This window comes from Gymnoscopelus braueri (genome assembly GCF_963280865.1).
Source record: "Gymnoscopelus braueri genome assembly, chromosome: 10".
In the NCBI taxonomy this organism is placed as follows: Eukaryota; Metazoa; Chordata; class Actinopteri; order Myctophiformes; family Myctophidae; genus Gymnoscopelus; species Gymnoscopelus braueri.
Genome location: NC_137611.1, coordinates 14,353,906 through 14,373,718, shown reverse-complemented (window position 1 = coordinate 14,373,718; position 19,813 = coordinate 14,353,906). Strand labels below are relative to the sequence as shown.

The 19,813-nt window shown below is 43.6% G+C and overlaps 1 protein-coding gene across 1 annotated transcript in view; it reads left to right on the top strand.

Moving 5' to 3' along the window:
• Window positions 1-19,813, top strand: part of LOC308094423 (collagen alpha-1(XI) chain-like) — a 131,312-nt gene that overhangs the window by 6,881 nt on the left and 104,618 nt on the right. The window contains exons 2-4 of the mRNA XM_080441068.1: window positions 3,120-3,284; window positions 7,010-7,223; window positions 9,305-9,467. Of these exons, the coding sequence (XP_080297194.1) occupies window positions 3,120-3,284; window positions 7,010-7,223; window positions 9,305-9,467 (542 nt within the window). The remainder of the gene's footprint in view (window positions 1-3,119; window positions 3,285-7,009; window positions 7,224-9,304; window positions 9,468-19,813) is intronic.

Sequence of the window (19,813 nt, the reverse complement as noted above, 5' to 3'; positions counted from 1 at the left end):
CGGGAAGCCTATCTGTGCCATGTGCAAAACCAAATCTATACCCTTGACCTACGTTGTGGACATAAACACTGACAGAGTACCAGGGGTGCCATGTGAGAACGACACAGTCCTTTTGTCATTGCGCTTGTTTTGAACATTTTTCAATATATTTTCCTTACTACCGTGAAATGGAATCTATCCAGGGTGCGGTTTAATTTCTCTCTGATGCAAAGCATATGAATTGCTAATTACTTAACAACACTCAAGGCATGCTCCCCATTTACGCTTGCTCTGAGGGAATTTTTATGATCGCATGTGACAGCGTACAGCAGCATTACAACCATACTGTGTATCACATAGTGTTATGAAACATGTGACTCAGAATACTCTCTGATTGGACAAGCGGCGGTTTAATAATTTATCCTCAGATGTGTAGTTATGCCCTAATTGTTCAGTACCAATAACTTGCCAAACATAGCTCTGTAAATTACGTCGTCCTCACTCATATGAGTGAGTTCATCAACGAGGGATTTTCTTAACCACTTGAACTCTATATTCTTTATTGACCGGAGTCCCCCAGGCGTCTATACTAGGCCCCCCTCATCCTTTCTCTCCACACCAAATATCTTCGCTGAAAACGTTAAATGTCTGCCCTAGAATAGGGACGCTAGGGTTCATGTGGTTAAGTGGGGTCGTGTGTGTGTGTGTGTGTGTGTGTGTGTGTGTGTGTGTGTGTGTGTGTGTGTGTGTGTGTGTGTGTGTGTGTGTGTGTGTGTGTGTGTGTGTGTGTGTGTGTGTGTGTGTGGTGTGTGCGTGTGCGTGTGCGTGCGTGCGTGTGTGTGTTCCAGACATGGGCCACATTTGGGGTGAAATGTTAGATATGAAACCAGTTCATTTTGGTCGGCATGTCAAATAGGACAAAATTAGATTTTTACTTAAGTTTCATAAGGTTAGGGCTGGGGTTGGGGTAGGGAGATATGGAATCAATGTAAGTACCGGTAATGCAATGTCCCCATAAGTTTGTAAAACCAATGTGTGTTTGCCAGTGTGCGCACATACATGTGTGTGCGTGCGTGTGTGTGCCTGCAAGCATGAATGCGTGCGTGTGTGTTAGGGGCGTACCTACCTTGTTCTTATCAGTCTAATTGACTTCAGATTGACAGTGACAGGTACAGGCATGTCGTCACAGGGTCGAGGCCTGGACCGTCGGCGGGTAAAACTTTGTCATCAAAGTGTTGGTTTAAAAACCGCAAGGTGCTTTTTGTGGACTCTCCTCAGACGGTCTACCTCCCTTTAACATGCACTGGTAGCCTTTCCCGTCACCACGCCCATCGTGACCTGTAAATTAATGGCTGCCTCTTCTATTTTTACATCAGCCGAGGTAAACCCAGCCCAGACGGCCTCACATTAAATCAACAGCGTGATGTTGTCACGTACGTACAGTCTGCAAGGCTAAGGCACCCCCCCCCCCCCCTCGTTTAGTAAGCACACTTTAAAACATATTAACGTACTTATTAGGCTTCATGACTTCAAATCCCATATAATCACACTGTAAATCACAGCATACCTTAGGGTATGTGGGGGGAGAGGGTGTAGAGGCAAGTGGGAATGGGATGGGTGGAGGGGGGGGGGGGGTGTAAAGTGGTCATAAAGTGGAGAGTATGATTTTTGAGGTGTGCTGAAACGGCAAAGTTACAGAAAAGTCAGTACAGGCAGAATGTGGAGTGAGGTAAGCCTGATGTGTCCGTAGTTGCATGCCAGTGTTGCACACGGAAAAATAGCCGATCTACAAGCTCACAACTTTTCCATGGCACATACCTCACTCTATAGCCTCTCTGCTGAGTTTCAGTACCGTTGACAGCGAGGGGCTGGTGTAGTGTTAAGCAGCGTGTAAAGCCACCACCTCCTGTGTGTTTTTCTGTCTCCAAAGGGCTCCGTGAGCCACTTTGGAGGTTTTTATCCCTAGATGCTGGGGTTTTGTGGGTCGGGCTCGTACCAGGGGGCCCAATTACACTCACTGAATGGTTCCTAACATTTTTACTGCTCGACTGCCAGAGCAGCTCATAAAAAACAACTGGTGGGACTGACAGAATTGGCCGACAGTCAGTGACAGAGGCGAGGGTAAATGTTGATTTATCATCAAAATGCCAGATTCAATTACGTTTATCATCGACTACCGAGTTGTGTGTACAGTACACACATTCACTTGCAAAGTCCACTTTTATTGTCTGGTCAATGCAGCATTCTCTGCTTTTATCCCAGTGGGAGACGTCAATGTCATCACCTTGTTAGGAGTTGTGTTGTGAGGTTTTTGGAGTTGTGACCTTTGTGTATATATGAGTGTTGCTCAGCGTTTAGAATGCTTAGCATGTAGACTATAACACCGCTAAGCCAAGGTCATGGGGTTTGTTGCCACTGGGGTTACCTTATATAGTTAAAATGCTGGCGCTCACTGTGAAATAAGGAGCATTTTGTTCATTGTCTGCTGCTTTCCTCTGCTTCCATTGGATTTAGCTGCCTCCCAGAGTTGATCCAGTGGATGTTCTGTATTACAATTCCTAACATTTCCAGGATTGGAGGTTCAATTCCTACCGTGACTAATACATAGTTAAGCCTTAGACGCTCATGGTACTGGAGAGACCTCCACAATCATACTGATATTCAGCGAATACTGGGTGGTAACAATTAGGAGATTTTAAAAAAAAGAATAATAATAACGGCATCACAGAACCAATGCAAAGACTTTAGGGAGGTCCTTTATATTGGGACGGTATCAGGATGTGGTGTTTAAAGCAGTCGGCGTAGGTTTGTTAGCTCTGGTTTTCTCTCCGTGGTCAAAGACCATTGAGATCATCTGGCTACGGGAGACCAGCCGCCTCCCAGAGTTGATCCACTGGATGCGCTGTTTTACAGTGGCTTACCAGGGTCGGTTGTTCAATTCCTACCGTGACTAATACATAGTTAGACTTTTATGCACTCGTGGTACTCTGACATGCTTTGAATAATAGCTTCAATTAACTAGCACAACATAGTATTTGGGTGGCCTATGTTTTTGGTATTTCAAACTGCTTAATGGGCTTCAGTCATGAGAGCCATATTTCACAGGTATACTGACTGATTCTCCTCCCTGCTTCCCACAGCTGAACCCGTGGATGTACTCAAGGTTCTAGACTTCCACAGCTCTCCGGAAGGAGTAAGGAAAACAACAGGATTCTGTACACACCGGAGAGGATCCAAGCCCGATGTCGCGTTCCGAGTGGGAAAACAGGCCCAAATCAGCGCTCCAACCAACCAACTTTTCCCAGGTAATCACGCACACACCCGCACGCATGCATACGTACACACACACACACACGCACACGCACACGCACACGCACACACACACACACACACACACACACACACACACACACACACACACACACACACACACACACACACACACACACACACACACACACACGCACATGCATATATGTAGTATAGAGTGTAAAGTAGTGACATATGAAGTTACGTTTCTGGGAAGAATGTAGAAAAGTATTTATTTTACCATTGCAGGGGCGTTTATTTTTGAAAAAGGGTTTGCGGTTGGATTTCCAAGGTTCATAAACCTCCCTCATTGCCCTCAGTGACCGTGTAAACTTGCCCAATCAAACCAATTGAAAGAAGAGTAAAAAAAATATCATATTCTGGTTACATTTTTCTTCAGCAGTGAAAAAATCTAAAATAAAACATGGTTCAATCAAGAACCAGAAAAATAAGATTGATTTTGATAAGTCTTGTCAAAATGTGACTTTCTTTAAAGACTCGACGACTGGTACAGACAACAGTGTGCTGTATTTGGCCGAGCTCGTGAATGCTAACTGGGTGTTCAAATTGACAGGCACAGCCTGATTTCCCAGCTTGACATAATCTGATGCCAGACTCTGTTTGTGAAAAATAAACCCACCACATTTATTGTTTTAGCTCTGAATCCATCGGGAGAACCCCCCCCAAAAAAAAAAGAAGAAAACTCTTTGATAATGTTTACACTGGACTGGCTACCGCCGTTTAAACTGCTTACTGCTCTGCAGGCTAAGCCCCATGATTTGATAATAAACTGTAGAAGAAGAAGAACAGGAAACCGGAGTCATTATTTGCGCCTGGAGACATCAGACTGATGACAGACATGACTGAGCTATTCGTCAGTTAGTCTGTGCCACTGCCACGACGTGCTTAACCCTGACTTATACTTTGTTAGTAGTAAGCTGGTGTCGCACGCCAAAAATAGCTTGTAGATCGGCTATTTTCGGTGTGCAACCGTACTCACTACTGGAGTACTCCAGTAGTGTACTCCACTAAATATATAAGTAAAATTCCTGTATTCAAAAATGTACCTGAGCAACAGTACTATACCAAAATATATTACGAAAAGTACCCGTTATTCAGGTCCATTTCACAAGTTCTTTCAAAGGTTTTCAAAATGTAAAAAAACAAAATGTTTAAAAACAATTGCCAGATCTACAAGTAGTAGCTACTTTTCGTAGATCTGGATATTTTTTATCACTACTGTAACTAGTTACTAAAGCTGTCAAATAATTGTAGTGGAGTAAAAAGTACAATATTTGCCTCTGATTTGTAGAAGTATAAAGTATCAAAAATAATGGATAGTATTTCTTTAAGTAAAAAAAAACAGTACTTGAGTAAATGTACTTACTTTCCACCACTGCATGTAACTTAACTATAACTCTGGCTTTATTATCCATGCTGTAACGTGGCATGTATTTCATCTGCTGTATACTATATTATGATAACGTTTGAAAAAAGAAAAAGAAAAGACTTCATATCCACCAAAGGGCCGTTAACCCTTTATTGCTAGACCATAATGGAGAAAGAGGCACCAGTTGCCTGCTTGCCTCATACTGGCAGGATACCCAAGATACACATTTTAATGGAGAACGGAGTGCCGTTAAACACATTCTCCCAGTCTGTGTGTCTTGGGCCTCGGCCAATTTGGCCCGAGTGGCAAAGGAAAAAATAAGGCACAAAATTGTGTTTGATATTAGCAATTAGATCTCTTGTGATTGTTGGCTCAAAGTAATTGCCTGCAAACCTTTCAGCTTTAAGGACTGGAAATGTGTCGGAACACAACTCCGAGGTACTAGGGTTGAGGTGTTAGCGTCGCCACGGAAACAAGGTGTCAGAATGATCTCCGTCAGGGAGTAGAATGTCTGTTTCTTTTGTTGTTGCTTTTCTTCACCAAATAGCCCCGTTAGTCATTCACTGAAGTGAACCCCCATTAACAGTCAAAGGATGACATTTGTTAGTTGTTCTATTTACACGGCCTATAAAATTAATGTGGCTGCAAGATCACTTTTAGCTTCTTGCAGCGCACGCCAACTACTGTTTCAACTGCTTTAATAAAGAGCAGCCCAGGTCCAGTTGTCTAGACTAGTGTGCTTTTATGTGAAATTAACTGTAAGTTTGAGAAATATGTGTTGTGCCATCATTCACTTAAACCCATTAGAATTCAATTAAAGCCAGATTCCGGGACTTATCTCAATGAATAAAACGTTTGTTGTAAGCAGTCTGTATGGTAGTAGAGTATGTTAATTCAATATAACTAGAACATCTGCAGTTGTTGGTGGTGGTCTCCCTAGTCGCTACTTTTCCATTGAAAATTACATTTTGAACCTGGTGTCGTCGAGTAGGACACCCTACTGTACTGGTTGACAGTTTTAGTTATTTGAACCGGACGGCGCACCTCTGGCTGAGTGGGTAGAGAGGGTATGGTAATCAGAAGTTCACCAGTTCAACCCTTGTCTTGCTCATGTATATATATGTGTCAAAGTGTCCCTGAGCAAGTCACTTAATCCGTTAGGACCGGGAACGCATCTGTGTCATTTTTTAGATTTCTTTGGGCTATTCCAAAATAGCAGATCTACAAGCTATGAGCTTATAGATCTGCTATTTCTGAAAAATCGTGAACATTTGTGCAAATCTTTGAATATATATATTTTTAAAGCGAACATTTGTAACTGTCAAATGTCTCAACAAATGTCTTATTTTTTCTGAAAAACTATTGTTGCTATATCAGTGGTGCTCAAACTTTTTCTTGTCAAGGACCCCCCAAAATCATATGTTTTTAGCCACCAACCCCCATCAAAATATGTTGTTCCAGTAGCAAATATTTGAGTTAAAAATGTTGTTTCAAAACAATATATGTATTCAAAGATTTGCACAAATTTACAAGAATGGTTATGGCTCGTAGCGCTATGAACTTGTAGATCTGCTATTTTTGAATAGCCAAAGTATAAAAATAATGATTATAGCTAAAATCTAAAATGACAGATGCGTTCCTGGTCTTAATGGGTTAACCCCTATAGTCTCGCAGAGCCAGACGTTTGGATACCTCCGCCTAGCTCAGTAGGCGGTGATCTCTGAAAGTATGGCTATGCGAGACTACTTAACCCCTAACATCTCACCACATCTCACCACTCATCAAAAAGCCACCTCAGCAAGCCTGTTGGGTGAATGCCGAAAAGTAATTTCTCCTCCCTCGAGGATGATGCATTACAACGCCTGTCCTTCCCTTTTTCATTACATTTGGTTATTGGACATGTAATACAGATACTATAGATGAACTAGTAGCATGATACAACTACAGGGCAGACTACCAGTTAACTGAATTGGAAAAAAAAGTAGAGGGTTAGAGCATAGAAGGGATAAAAGGCTCAATCAATAGAAGAATGAGAAGAGGAGGAAGGAGGGAAAGAAATCAAGGAATGTGTGAGATGAGATTCTAGATCTAGGAGACGATGGGGAGTTGAGGAGTGAAGGACTAGGGTGTGAGGGAGTTAAGTTGACATCTATGGAAAGATATACGAGTTATTTGGTGTAGTGAAATGACTCCCCGGTCTCTAACCTGCATGCTGATCAACCTTTGCTTTCAACCTCAGCAAAAACAGCAGTTATTGGACTGGAGTCCTGTATGTAGGCTTTAAGCGATTAAATAACCAACACTAACCAATGGTTCCCCTGCCCTGTATAGGAGGAGTGTTCCCTGAGGACTTCTCCGTCATGTTCACCATCAAGCCCAAAGCCGGCCTGCAGTCCTTCCTGCTCTCCGTGTACAACCAGCAGGGCATCCAGCAGCTCGGCGTGGAGGTGGGCCGCGCCCCCGTGTTCCTGTATGAGGACCAGCATGGCAAACCTGCCCCCGAGGAGTACCCCTTGTTCCGCTCCGTCAACCTCGCCGACGGAAAGTAAGTGACTGACTGAAGCGCTCCCGACGGGTTGGAGTAACTTTGGTCCTGACGTGAGAGGGACCAAAGCTTAGCTTAGCTCAGTGTCATTCTGGATCTAAGATAGACATTTTGTTGTTTGATTGTCCTCCTGTCCATTAGTATGCTGTTGACTGGCACTTGGTCAACCTACGTTTTGCATATATATCGCACTATATTGATGAGGACTGAACGCGGATGCAAACGCTACTCCGTTTGCGTTCCATATTGACAAGGACGGATCATTATTCACTTAGTCTTGCTTAGCCAAACAACATGGGCTAAAGGCTGGAAAGGCATGACCCTGGGAACGCAATGTCCTTCGGTTGTGCAATACCCGTTGTACCCATTTTACCCGCGGTCAAAGTACTTAGTGCAGTACCCACCCAGTATTACAGTACTTGGAGGCCAGTCTATGCTGTCAGTACTATGATATCATATAGATAATATCATGGCATAAAAGGGACATAAAATGGACATTATGTCCATTATGGGCATAAAAGAGACACAAGCAAACAGACAGAAAGACAGATATGGAGATTTGCGGATTTATAGATATTCTGGACATCTGCCGATCCGGCTGACTTTCCCACTCAGCACATAACTCCCTCGGGTCACTGGGGATACACATGCCAAGATTGAGATTTCATGCATACACACATGGACACGCTCGCGGAGATTCCGTGCATCTGACGTCATATTGCTGACATCAGCGATCTCCATATGGAGATTTGTGGATCACCTATAGATATTTTTGTAGATCCACTGATCCGACCGACTTCACAGCGGGCACGGCGTGAAGGTCGGACGATCGGTCGGACCTGTGACTAACGCCAAGCGTTAGTATGTGATGAGTTGGGAGTAAGAATGTGTTGGTCTTTAATGAGTGATTTTAGCGATTACACATGCTGCACATGTGTATTCAGTTAGATTGATAACATGCATTCAGGCATACGCACATTACAGCCATTAATTGTCCCTGACTGCAATGTAAAAACATTTTAGGACATCAGAACTGCATAGTATGCCAGGAATATATTGTTTTGTCTAATGGATAACTCTGCTGGCCTGCAGTGCAGAATATGCAGGCTCAGTGCCTATAAGCAACACATTGTAAGGATATTCTTAAACAATAACTCACTTGTTTAATTCTCTTGCTTACACTAAATTGATTCATGGAGAGTATTGTTGGCTAAATGGTCCCGAACCAAACAATTCCACTTATTTATTTATTTTTTTCTTTTCATTTACTCAGTATGTACTTGCGCTTTTTTTCCTTTTTTTTTGCCTCACCAGAGATGATTCATCATCATTAACATATGTTTGTGTTGTCACAGACTCCATATGGGAGAAGTCAGACAGTAAAGGCTAATTGATTATTGGCAACTATGAAATTATAGTCTTTTCTTTCCCAGAATGATTTAGAGCAGTGAAATGCTGACGCTCAATTGCACCCTGGGTTGGCCCATAATAAATTAGCCTGCATGCATAACTGTGCAATGACGCTAATGCGAAATACTGAAAACAATGTGCACTTGTCTCAGGCATCTGAGCAAATACAACAAACACGATCTGTCTTGAAGTGATTTCACGGTGGATTGTTTCTCTGTCATTAACATTGAATCAAAACGTGTGAATATAGTAGGTGCAAATTGTAGACGTTTACTCTCAACTCGCAACTTACAGCATATCCACACAAATACTATCTGCCTTAATTCTGCGCAAATTAAAAGCTATTCCGTCCAGGAACCGAAGCTTAATAACGGGCTTACACAGCACTGCTAATGATGCAAATGCAATTAATGCATCCGTCAGGATATGATTTATAAATATGGATATGTAAATGTAAAATTCAACATTATATCTATCTTTGCTGATTGCCTCTGATACATCACAAGCTTAAATCATCAATTTCATGACCTAAAATAGGAATGCTACCATTTTCATTAACCAATATTCTTTGAAATGACCACAAAATGACATGTTGTCAAATCATTAGTTGATATAAACGAGTGGCACTGCTGATGTCTTCTGGAAAAGCCGACCATGTCCTTTGTGTATAGGTGGCATCGTGTGGCCATCAGCGTGGAGAAGAAGAGTGTCACCATCATCGTGGACTGTAAGAAGAAGCTGGTCAGACCGCTCGCCAGAAGCGACCAGGCAATCATCAACACTGAAGGCATCACTGTTTTTGGCACCAGGATTCTTGATGAGGAAGTCTTCGAGGTAAGGCGGGCATTTTGGCTATGTTCACGCTGTCAGTCCAAATCAGACTTTTGGCCTATCCATCTATTGGAATCAGCCTGGTTTCATCAAGTCTGAATCAGATTTTTTTGCTAATCCGATTTTAACCACATTCCTAGCTGGTTTGAAATGTGATTCAAATCTGTTTTGAGAAGATGTGTCTCTGGGCACAGTGACATCAAAGTCTGATTTATGCTTTGTTTTATGACATGTTGCTTGGCAAAAATAGCTGACCTACAAGCTCACAAGGTGTCGCATTGCAAAACCTTGCAAGCTTGTAGATCTGCTATTTTTGGCGAGTGACAAACGTTGTATGAGTATAAGTTAAGCGTTACTCACGCCTATGTTGTTATTATGGCATTACCACAGCAGCCAATGCAGATAGATTGACGAGTTCTTGAATGCAGAAACCCGATCTGATCTCTTGCAAATACCAGTGTGGACAAGTCAGTCTTAAAGATCAGATTTGAGAAACGAATCGGATTTTCCCTGCAGTCTGAACAACGCCTTTGAGTTTGTCACATCTGTGATGGAAAAACTGTGTAACTGCAATGTTGGTGTTGTTTTTTGTTTTAGTGTTCTTGATTTGCAAGTTTTACTTGTTCATTCGTGTGCTTTTATGAGTTTTATGGCCCTTGGACCATTGATAATGGTTAAAAGCTTCACGGGCGTCAATGAGAAAATGCTGCGAGAATTTCGTTTTGTCAGTCTTAAAAAGCTCTCTCTTGGCCCAAAGGATTGAATCTGACAAGAGCATTATGCAGCTCCGGACCAACGTGGTGTTACGTGAGTTTTGTTGTTTGCTGGATCTCAGGCTTCCGTGGCCTGGATCATTTAGTTCAATTTACCTGGAAAAAAATATGGGCGTAATTAGAAGCACATTGTTAATCTCCGGATTCTCAATGACTTAAAGGGATATCGGATCCACTACGTTTGTTCATCCCCGGTAAATTATTTTTATGGACCGCAACAACAATACTGGCTTTGTGTTTACACTGGTTGGCCAGAGGCATGGGCAAAGTCTTTGGAAATGGTACTTGTACCCTGCCTGCTCCAGTATGCTCTTTTTCCCTTAACAAGTTGTTGGATTTTGAGCTTGAGTGGCAGGCATAATAATAGGAAAATCCTGAGAAAGCATACATAGGCTTCGGTTGCTCATACTGTGTACTGTATGTCCTTTGTATTTTGTGTGCAGAGTGCATATCATTACCAATTCATGTGTCAGATTATTGCCACTTATATTGACTACAATGGTGTTCTAGACTAGCCTGGCACGGCAAGACTAATCACTAACGATTTCGCTGTGACATATTCGTCTGATATATATTTTGTTGTACGACGGTGCGACACATTATGACTTGTGAGCTTGTGTCCCTGCTATTTCTATATTTATTTTATATCTGCTACATCATACGACGGAACATATATTAGGCATTCCAAGCTACCAGTTTTAGCTCAGGTAGCGTTGAGCTCAATGGAAAATCTGACCTCCATGCTAGTTTAGCTCAGAAGACAATAGACCCTCTTTGATCTCAACTTGTGGAATGCCTGCTAACAAGAACAGCCTGCTAAATGCTTGCCTCCAGGTCACACGTCTTTGAGCAGAGGAGCCACTTGAAAATTGGATCATCCCCTTCCTCACCGCTGGGTTTTGCTGGCAAGCTGATCTTAATGAACAGTTAATAGGTGGTATAAAATGTGGACAATGAGAAGTCACAGGCAATGGTTTTTGTTACCAGACTTTCTTTGTAGGGAATCTTTTATGCTGCTGTGGTTCATAATGTAGTGATAGATTTATAGTGTTACATGTAAGCCTTTCAAGCTCTTCTCATTCAGAATGACATGAGTGCAACTTATTATAATTAATTGATCGACAACATTCCAATCAGATAACGGCAATGGAGGTTCAATACTTCAGGTTCTTGAAGCACGAAACTGTATACTGTTGTGAATGATTGTACCTGATTTTAAAGTGTGAGACATATTAAGGAATAGAAGCTGATGAAGGAACGTTCCAGAGGGTTGTTTTTAGAAAGCAGTGCTTTCACCAGGTCTATTTTTACTGATTTTACTGGTCTAAGGCCAGCAATTGGCCTTTTGTGGGTGTTCTTTGTTTGAACATACATTAAGCTAAATGGAGTTAAATTACAGACCAATTTGGGGTTTATTTTCTCCATAGAAACTTGGAAAAGTGAACATGGTTTTGTTTTTTTCCCAGAGGCTGTTCGCACATTTTTTATCAAAGTATATCTCAGCCACTAGCAAAGCTGCCTGTGGTGATGATGGCCGAAACCAAAAAAACTATGCTTTAATTATTTCCACTTCAGCTTTAATAGCTATGGGTTTGTTGATTGCAAACTGGCTATTTGTAAGCAAACTGGACTGTAATGACTCAGCCCACAAACCCTTTAGAATCCAAAAGCAACTGCCTTGATTCATTATATTATTCCCAAAGATGAAACGGGTACACAAAATTAGATTCAAACCATGTCGCTTTCAAAATGGCCTTAAAGGATTAAGATTATATTCTGGCTGGAATTCAACATCTGTATTTGCAAACAATCAGTATACCTCTGCTCTGAGGCGATGTGAGACATTGGAAAGTGGCGAGCCACGATATCTAGATGGCAAACACATTTTGAAGCTCGGAAATGTGTTCGTTATTGCTGTTGTGACCAATTTGCCAAAGATTTGTGCTCCAAAATGTACAGTACATATTGTGCAGATGCACCAGAAGGCCTTGGTTACTCTGTTAGCCCTTGACATTATGTGGGTGTACAATATAATTGGAATCTTTGTTAGGACTGTAATATTTCAAAACAGTTAAACTTTATAAGACGCACAGCACAGTACTTCTGGCATTATGCTGTCTCTCAATACTTTACCTGAATATACACTGTTTCAAAAAACAATTTGTGTCTGTCCTTCTTTGGAATATAAATCAACATGATTTATATTGTTTTTGATTCTTGTGAGTCTCACAGGGTCAAAGACGTTAAACAGAAGTAATCAATGGGCTTACAGTACTCTACTTTGTTTGCACTAGGTCAAGCAGAAAGCATACGTTAGACATAATCAAAATCAATAAAATGTGGAAAGATTCTCAGATAAACTGGAATCGCAAATGGATATGATTGGATATCTTGTTATACTCTCAGGACAAGACTACCATGACACCGACACCCATTGGTGTCGGTGAGCTTAACCAGATATCAAGGTGCTTAGATGCAACACAGCGCTTGGACCCGTTCCGGTGTTAATGTTGTCTGTTTGAGTTATTTCCACTTCCCAGATCGATGGCAGATCTGACCCAGAGTGTATTGGCAAAGCACAACAGTGTGTGTTTCAACATTCTTGGAGAACAAGATGGGTTTTAGTTTTGTACCTCACACACAAGAAAGTTTACAATCACACCTACCTCAAACCAGAGACACGTGTTAGCTAGCTGCCATCCACAGCGTGAGGTAAAACCTCTGATAGGTTACCTGAGACCAGATGGTGTAAACAAATCGTAGGTGTTTCAGCACAGCAAGCTTGACCTTCAGAGCTGTGGCAACGTTCGGTTAGCTTTGTTATTCATGTTAACCGCTTTCAACCTGGACAAAATGGCCGCTACAAGCTCACGACGGGTCGCCATGCCACGCGGTGTGTGCTTGTAGATCGTCTATTTGCGCTATTCGCGTACAAGGAAGTATAAGTAGTGCTTAAAGGTCCAGTAACTGAAGTTTTTGTTAACACAATTGTCTATATTCTAATAGCATTACGATAGACTAGAGTGTTTGTTCAGTGATAGGCGTCTCCCTGTCTCTCCAGCTCTTTAGTAAACAGAAAATGCATTGTAAGGTCGGGATACCAATTTGATCCAATCAGATGAGAGAACTCATACAGGACACAGGATAAACAAGTGAAAGTAGCAGACAGTGAGCAGACAACATTGGCACTGGAACACGCTGTAAAATTGACGCTGATAAATGGCTGCTCTTAAATTGGCAAAATGCATTTTCTGTTCATTAAAGAGCTGGAGTGGACCGGGAGAGGAGACTGCTGCGATTGAACAAACACTCTATGAATGGCAATGATTACAGAGCCTTAACCTTTTAGCACAATCACTTACACTACCTTTAAGTGGTTAATGGTGAGCGCACTCAACATGCGCCTCCAGTGAGCATGTGAGCATATGGCTGCCTTACCGCTGTATAAGATTGTATAAGCAGGTGTCAGCGCTGGAAAGCGAAGCACGAGGGAAAGGCTGGGGGGAAAATATGATGAGCGTATGTGCTTAGTCTCTGCCCAGGCAGCGCAGCGCTGCACAGACAGCTGGTTAAGAGATATGGCTGCTGACCGCCCGGGGGCCTCCTAGCCCCCACCCCCCCTCCTCCTCCTCCTCCTCCTCCACCGTTTTGAATAAAGCCACAAGATGTGTGAGCTGAAACCATCCCTCTGTTTCTGTTTGTTTCCCCTCGCCAAGCGCCGCAGATCGCAACGGACCTCTGATGCACAAATTCATGTCGAGTCCTGGAGTGTGTGTGTGTGTGTGTGTGTGTGCTGTGAGTGTGCGCACACCACATATTGCTATACTTATTGGGGCCAGATGTCCCCACAAGTATAGTAGAACTCGAGAAATCGACCTTGGGACGACCTTGGGACCCCACAAGAGAAATGTTGTTTTTCATGGTTAACAAAGAAGAGCGTGTGTGTGTGTGTGTGTGTGTGTGTGTGTGTGTGTGTGTGTGTGTGTGTGTGTGTGTGTGTGTGTGTGTGTGTGTGTGTGTGTGTGTGTGTGTGTGTGTGTGTGTGTGTGTGTGTGTGTGTGTGTGTGTGTGCGCGTGTGTGTGTCGGAGAATGAATATAGCAGAAAGACCAAAGCGAAGGTACTTTATTTAGCTACACAGCAATTTCCAGAGTTTTAACTTGGTTCCTCTATGGTTCCTGAACACTAGACAAACCTAGTACTGTATGTCAAGCAGCACTGTCTTTGGCTATGGAATAGACTGTAACTTGTCTCTTATGGGCTCCGGGCCTTGGGAGTGAATCATTGTTTATCGTTCAGTTGGCTGAGGGAGAAATGGCTCGACTGTCCCTAATCGGTCTTTTCGCCCGAAAGTATCAACAACAAAATGTTTTTGCTTGGACCTGTTTAATGGGAATTTAGTCATTTGTTCACAGTTGAATGCGTATAAACAGATGAAGCGGTTGGTTGGTCGTAGTGTGTCATTGATATTATACAGAAGACGTAAAAAAAAGAAGCTCAGCAGGAAAATGGCACGGTGGCCTTCTTTTCCAATTGGCAGCCGTGAATTTTGCAAATTCTGTTGTGTATTTTTGAATGGGGTATGAATGGGTTTTTTTCATGGGTTGCATGGCCTGTAGGAAACTTACTCAACATATTAAGTACCGCGTAATCCTTAGAGCGTGAGAACAAACGGAGTCACGCCCCCAAAATATTGAGTCGCAGAGTTTTCTTCTGTTATGCATTCCATCACACACACATGAGATGGCATATTATTTGTTTTCACTCCGCTGTCACACAAAGCGATGCGGCGGCATCTCGGATTGAGTAACGCCGCGGTGAATGAGACCCCTTCAGAGCGTCCTTGTGCCGCGTCTGTGGCCTCACTCCATAAGAGGCTGTAGACGTCTAGAAGATCCTTTTAGACCACTGGCTGTCATCATGAGGGCCGGGGACCCCGCGGGGGTCCTTGACGGGGTTCCAGATGGATAGTTTGGAACCAGATGGACTCGTACGGGTCTGTAACTCTGAGAGCGTACAAATGGAACCAAATTGGCCGTGGTCTAATTAATACATATCAAACGGGTGTCCCTTGAAATGAAAAAGGGTGGGAATGACTGCTTTAGAATCTCATGAGTGTCTTCATTCATCTCTTAAAAACTGTCATCTCTCATCATCTCACAGCGCCCGCCAGCCCGCCCCTTCCTCTCGCTGTGTAAATCCCAGTGACTTACAGACCAACCCCTCTTGTCCCTCCTTGTGCCTCAACCAAACATACCATCCTCGCTAAATGGTCCCCGCAGAGCCATGAGGTAATGGGGCCAAGCTGTGTGGCGCTACTGACAAGCTGCGTTTGATGTGTGTAAAGAGAGAGGATAATACGGAAGGAAGAGGCGAGCGAGGGAGGTGAGAGAAAAGGCAGGGCAAACAAGCAGGCAGATGGTTCCAGGCCAGTCTTTAAGGCCTGTGTGTTGTTTTTGGGGACTACTGTCGGGAATACGGGGGCATTAATATTCAACACCTAGCATGACTTTTGTCTGCCCCTGCTACTTAAAAAGAAACTTTAGATGCCTGGTCCGCGCCCCTGACCACAAGGGGCTGCGTTTTGACGTAAACTTTGAGAACTCTGCGTGGTATGAGACATTTTCCCCCACTTCCTGGCGCTTCTCTTTTCGATAATTGATGTCCTTGTACTATCTGGAAAGTCTATTTTGTACTTATGGCAATGATGATGATGTGCGCCCCTCCTAGGGTTTGGACAAGGCCGCCTATTTAGATAATAAGCGTGTCAAGTTTATCGCGTGTTGGACAAAGGAAATAAACAAAAGTAGATGGGAAAAAAAGTAAAGCAAACAAGGAGGCGTCACAATTCCAAAGCGCTGAGGTGCAGCGCGGACTAGAATGGGCTGCAGTGCACAGTATGGAATGCATAAACGGGACAAGCATGTAATCCGTGATAAGCTGCGATAAGCTCTTGTTTGCACTCAACCACTTTCAACCAGGCATCTCTATTTTGGCCTTGTTTGGGACAGTCACACTGTCAGTTAACACATTGAATGCCAAAAACGGTCCGGACCGTTTTTGAGGATCCAAACGAGAAGTGCCGAAAACGGTCCGGACCGTTTTTGACCCAATTCTATTTTTATACATGTGGGCCACGTGGGGCGCTAAAACGAAACTTTGACATCACCCAAGGAGTTTCTGAGAAGAAGAGGCTGGATCTGGCTCCATGTCAAAAATCCTTCCGGTCGGCGTTTTCAATGTTATCTCCTTGACTAAAAGCTTAATATCTCCATTTCTTTTTAATCTGGTGGAAACGAGCCGTTTTCGATCGGCGATCACGCTGCAATGGAGGATCGCGTTAGAAATATTATTGTTCCAGGCGTTAGTCGGGACCCTCCGCCGTCTCGCACGCACGCTTTATTTACATGCACTTCCGCGTCGGGGCTTCCACAGCACTCAACGTATAACGCAAGTGGATGGAAGAAATGCAGGCACTCAACGTATAATATTTTAATAAACCTCTGGCACCCAATGTGTTAAAAACATGTAACCCCCCCGTCTGTGTCGGTGCTGAGCTGACTAAAATAGTGCCCATAGTGCAGTGGGAGGCCTTCGGTGTCACCGGTAGGTCACAGTGATAGATTGACAGGAATTACCTGGCACTTACGCTCAGCACCGCAATTACTACGCCTGAGGGAGAAGCAGAGGCCTCATCAGGGCAGGTCACCAGCACAGGGCCCACTGACTCAGGCAGCCGCCCTGTTGTGATTGGTGCATCAAATAGTGTCGTCATCTTTCCTAGGTGACACGAATCCCGTTTCCACCATCCAAAATCATCAGAAAAATGAGAAGTACAAGATGTTACTGCAATCAAGGTGGCTTTTTAAGCACAATCAAAATGATGTTAATAACTGCTGCGTATGAGGGTTCTTGAAAAGGATGTCTGGCCTCACTTGAAAGATGAATCTGTGAATGAATGCATTTGGGAGCGATGCATCAAAGTCCCGATCCATCGTTCCATTTGATTTACGATTGTGGCATCGATTTTAGCCGCGGTTCCGTGCACGTGCGTGTGTATGTGTGTGCACGTGTGTGTGTGTGTGTGTGTGTGTGCGTGCATTTGCGTGCGTGTGCGTGCTTGTGTGTGCGACTGTGCTAGTGTTGGTTCCCTCGTGGGCCGAGGCTGCGTGTGCCTCGGGCGTATTTCCAAGCGTGCATTAAAGGTGCATTAACATCCACCAGCTGTTCCTGATGGCACTTTGACCTGTGCCTCGAATGCACGTGTGCACCTGGACGCCCGACTACGAGCTCTCAACCGTGTAATTACACACTTACACGTTGTTGAACTTGCACAAGTACAAATGTACTACTCATATCATTGTGTGTTTAATTCTTGTGAGCGGCATGTTAATAATATCATCAGTGCTGAAGTGGAACCTCATGGTACCGCCATTGTTCGACTCAGACAAAAGTGGAATGAAGTGGAAAAAAATACATCAGTCATTTTTTTTATCCTGACTATCCACAGTTTGTTGCTCGCTCTAGAGGTCCAAATATATTATACTGTAATCTTTCTGGCATGGCATAGCCTCTGTACAAAGTAATGTAAACCCGATTGACCCCTTGGGTGTAATAAAGCTTTACCTTACCTTACCTTTATGTCAGAGATTCATGACTTGCTGGCTAGTGTTCTCTGCTCTTGCCTCTTCGTGCCAAGGTCTCCCAACAGGACAGCATCACACATGAATGTACAGTAAATCACATTTTCTGCAGCTGGTAATGTTTTTAATTAAGTTGTCAATTAAAGTCTTTAGAAACATGTGACTCCGAGATAAACACTGTCTTTCCCATGGCTGTTTTGATGCCGTCGAGACTAGCCCCGCTATCGTGGACAGTGAGTAATAATACGGTGAAAACGAACTGTAATTTTGTTTATATCAGTGATTAGCCCAGTACGAGGTGGGATGTGAAATCTCTTGACTCTCTGATCTCGGGCCAGCAGTAGCCAGCAGCATTTGATCAAAGCTGTCTGTTTTAAGTTTTTTTTTATTTTGCTTTTTGGGTTTCAACCATTAGCCACATGCTGTGGGACGGGGGCGCGGGGGGTGGAAGCGTGCTGGCTCGGTTGGATGAGGTAATGAAAGCTCATCAGCCTATGTCAAATATGCGCTCGATCATTGTTCCCCGCAGGGCTCTCATGCGAGGTCCCGTTGCAGAAGTGCACCTTTGTGCGTTTAACCTACATCTGTCCTCCAGACAATTCAGCCTCTTTTTTTTTTGTGGGGGGGGGGGGGGGGGGGATGTCACACAGTAGAGCCAAATTAGTGTAACGCAAAACAAAACCCGTCTCTCTGCCTGTCCGCTTACTGGTCCTCCGCTAATCATTTATGACAGCTGAACTGAGAGGAAAATACCTGATCTTTCCAAATAATTCCTCCTGGGGAGGGAGCAAAAGTGCAGCAATAGTTCAGAGTGTAAACAATACAGCACACAGTAAAATCCTTAGTGGTGAAGCTCCAATGCAGAACCTATTTTAGTGAATAAAAGGCTATTTCAAACCAATCTGTGTGGTAGAGTATGTTTAATACAATATAACTTGGAGCTGGTCTCCCTGCTCTTCCATTGACAAATGTGCACCTTGGTGTTGGAGGTAGGAAACTGACTGGTTGACAAGCAGCCCTGCCTGAAGCTCATGAGCACAAAATCTCCCCTGGCCAAGCCGGGATTGACCCTTTGCTGAGCAGTAGAAATGTGGTGTCTCGTCTGGGAGACCTGAGTCCCGGGGTGAGACATGACAGTTACGGGTTGCAGCCATTTGTTACTCAGAGAGTGGTTCCCTCCTCACACTCTTAGTTAAATGAACACTCAGGGTTTTACTGTGTGTGTAGGACTAAAGTACATCCGTCCTCGACAGCCTAGGCTGGGATTTCACGGTCTGCTGAGGGCTTGTGATATCGCCCAACTTTTTAGGTGATCGGCTGAAGTGGCCGTCTGCCAGATACTCGCACTTTGTAATTTTGTGTTCCCAGAGGGGTGTTGGCCATATGCTGGGAGGGACACGCTGTGTGTGAGACCTTAAGGGTCAGTCGGTCTAGGGAAAAAAGCATCAACTCCCTCTCTCCCTTGTTTCTCACAGCTCTTTTTTAGTCTGAGTGAGAATCTGCTCGCTTGAGAATCAGAGCAAGTGTTGAGATGCTTTATCATTTGGTACTCGTTTTTTTTTCTACGGCGTGGCACCGAAGGGGTCAGCCGTCTGGAGCAACGTCTGTCTGTCTGTCTGTCTGTCTGTCTGTCTGTCTGTCTGTCTGTCTGTCTGTCTGTAGTTATGTGTGTGCGTGTGTGTGTGTGTGTGCGTGTGTATTTGTCACTATACATACATACGTGAAGTGTGTCTTCTGCATTTACCCATCCTAACTATTGCAGTTATATACATGTATGTACTGTACGTCCTGTTCTGTAAATATGGACCACAAGAGTACTCTGATCGGAAACATAGAGCTCCATAGCTTACAGACATGAGTCATTCTTTCACACATTGCAACTTGGTTTCCATAGCTGCAGATTGCTCAGGGAAGCCAATGTGCTTATTAGACCC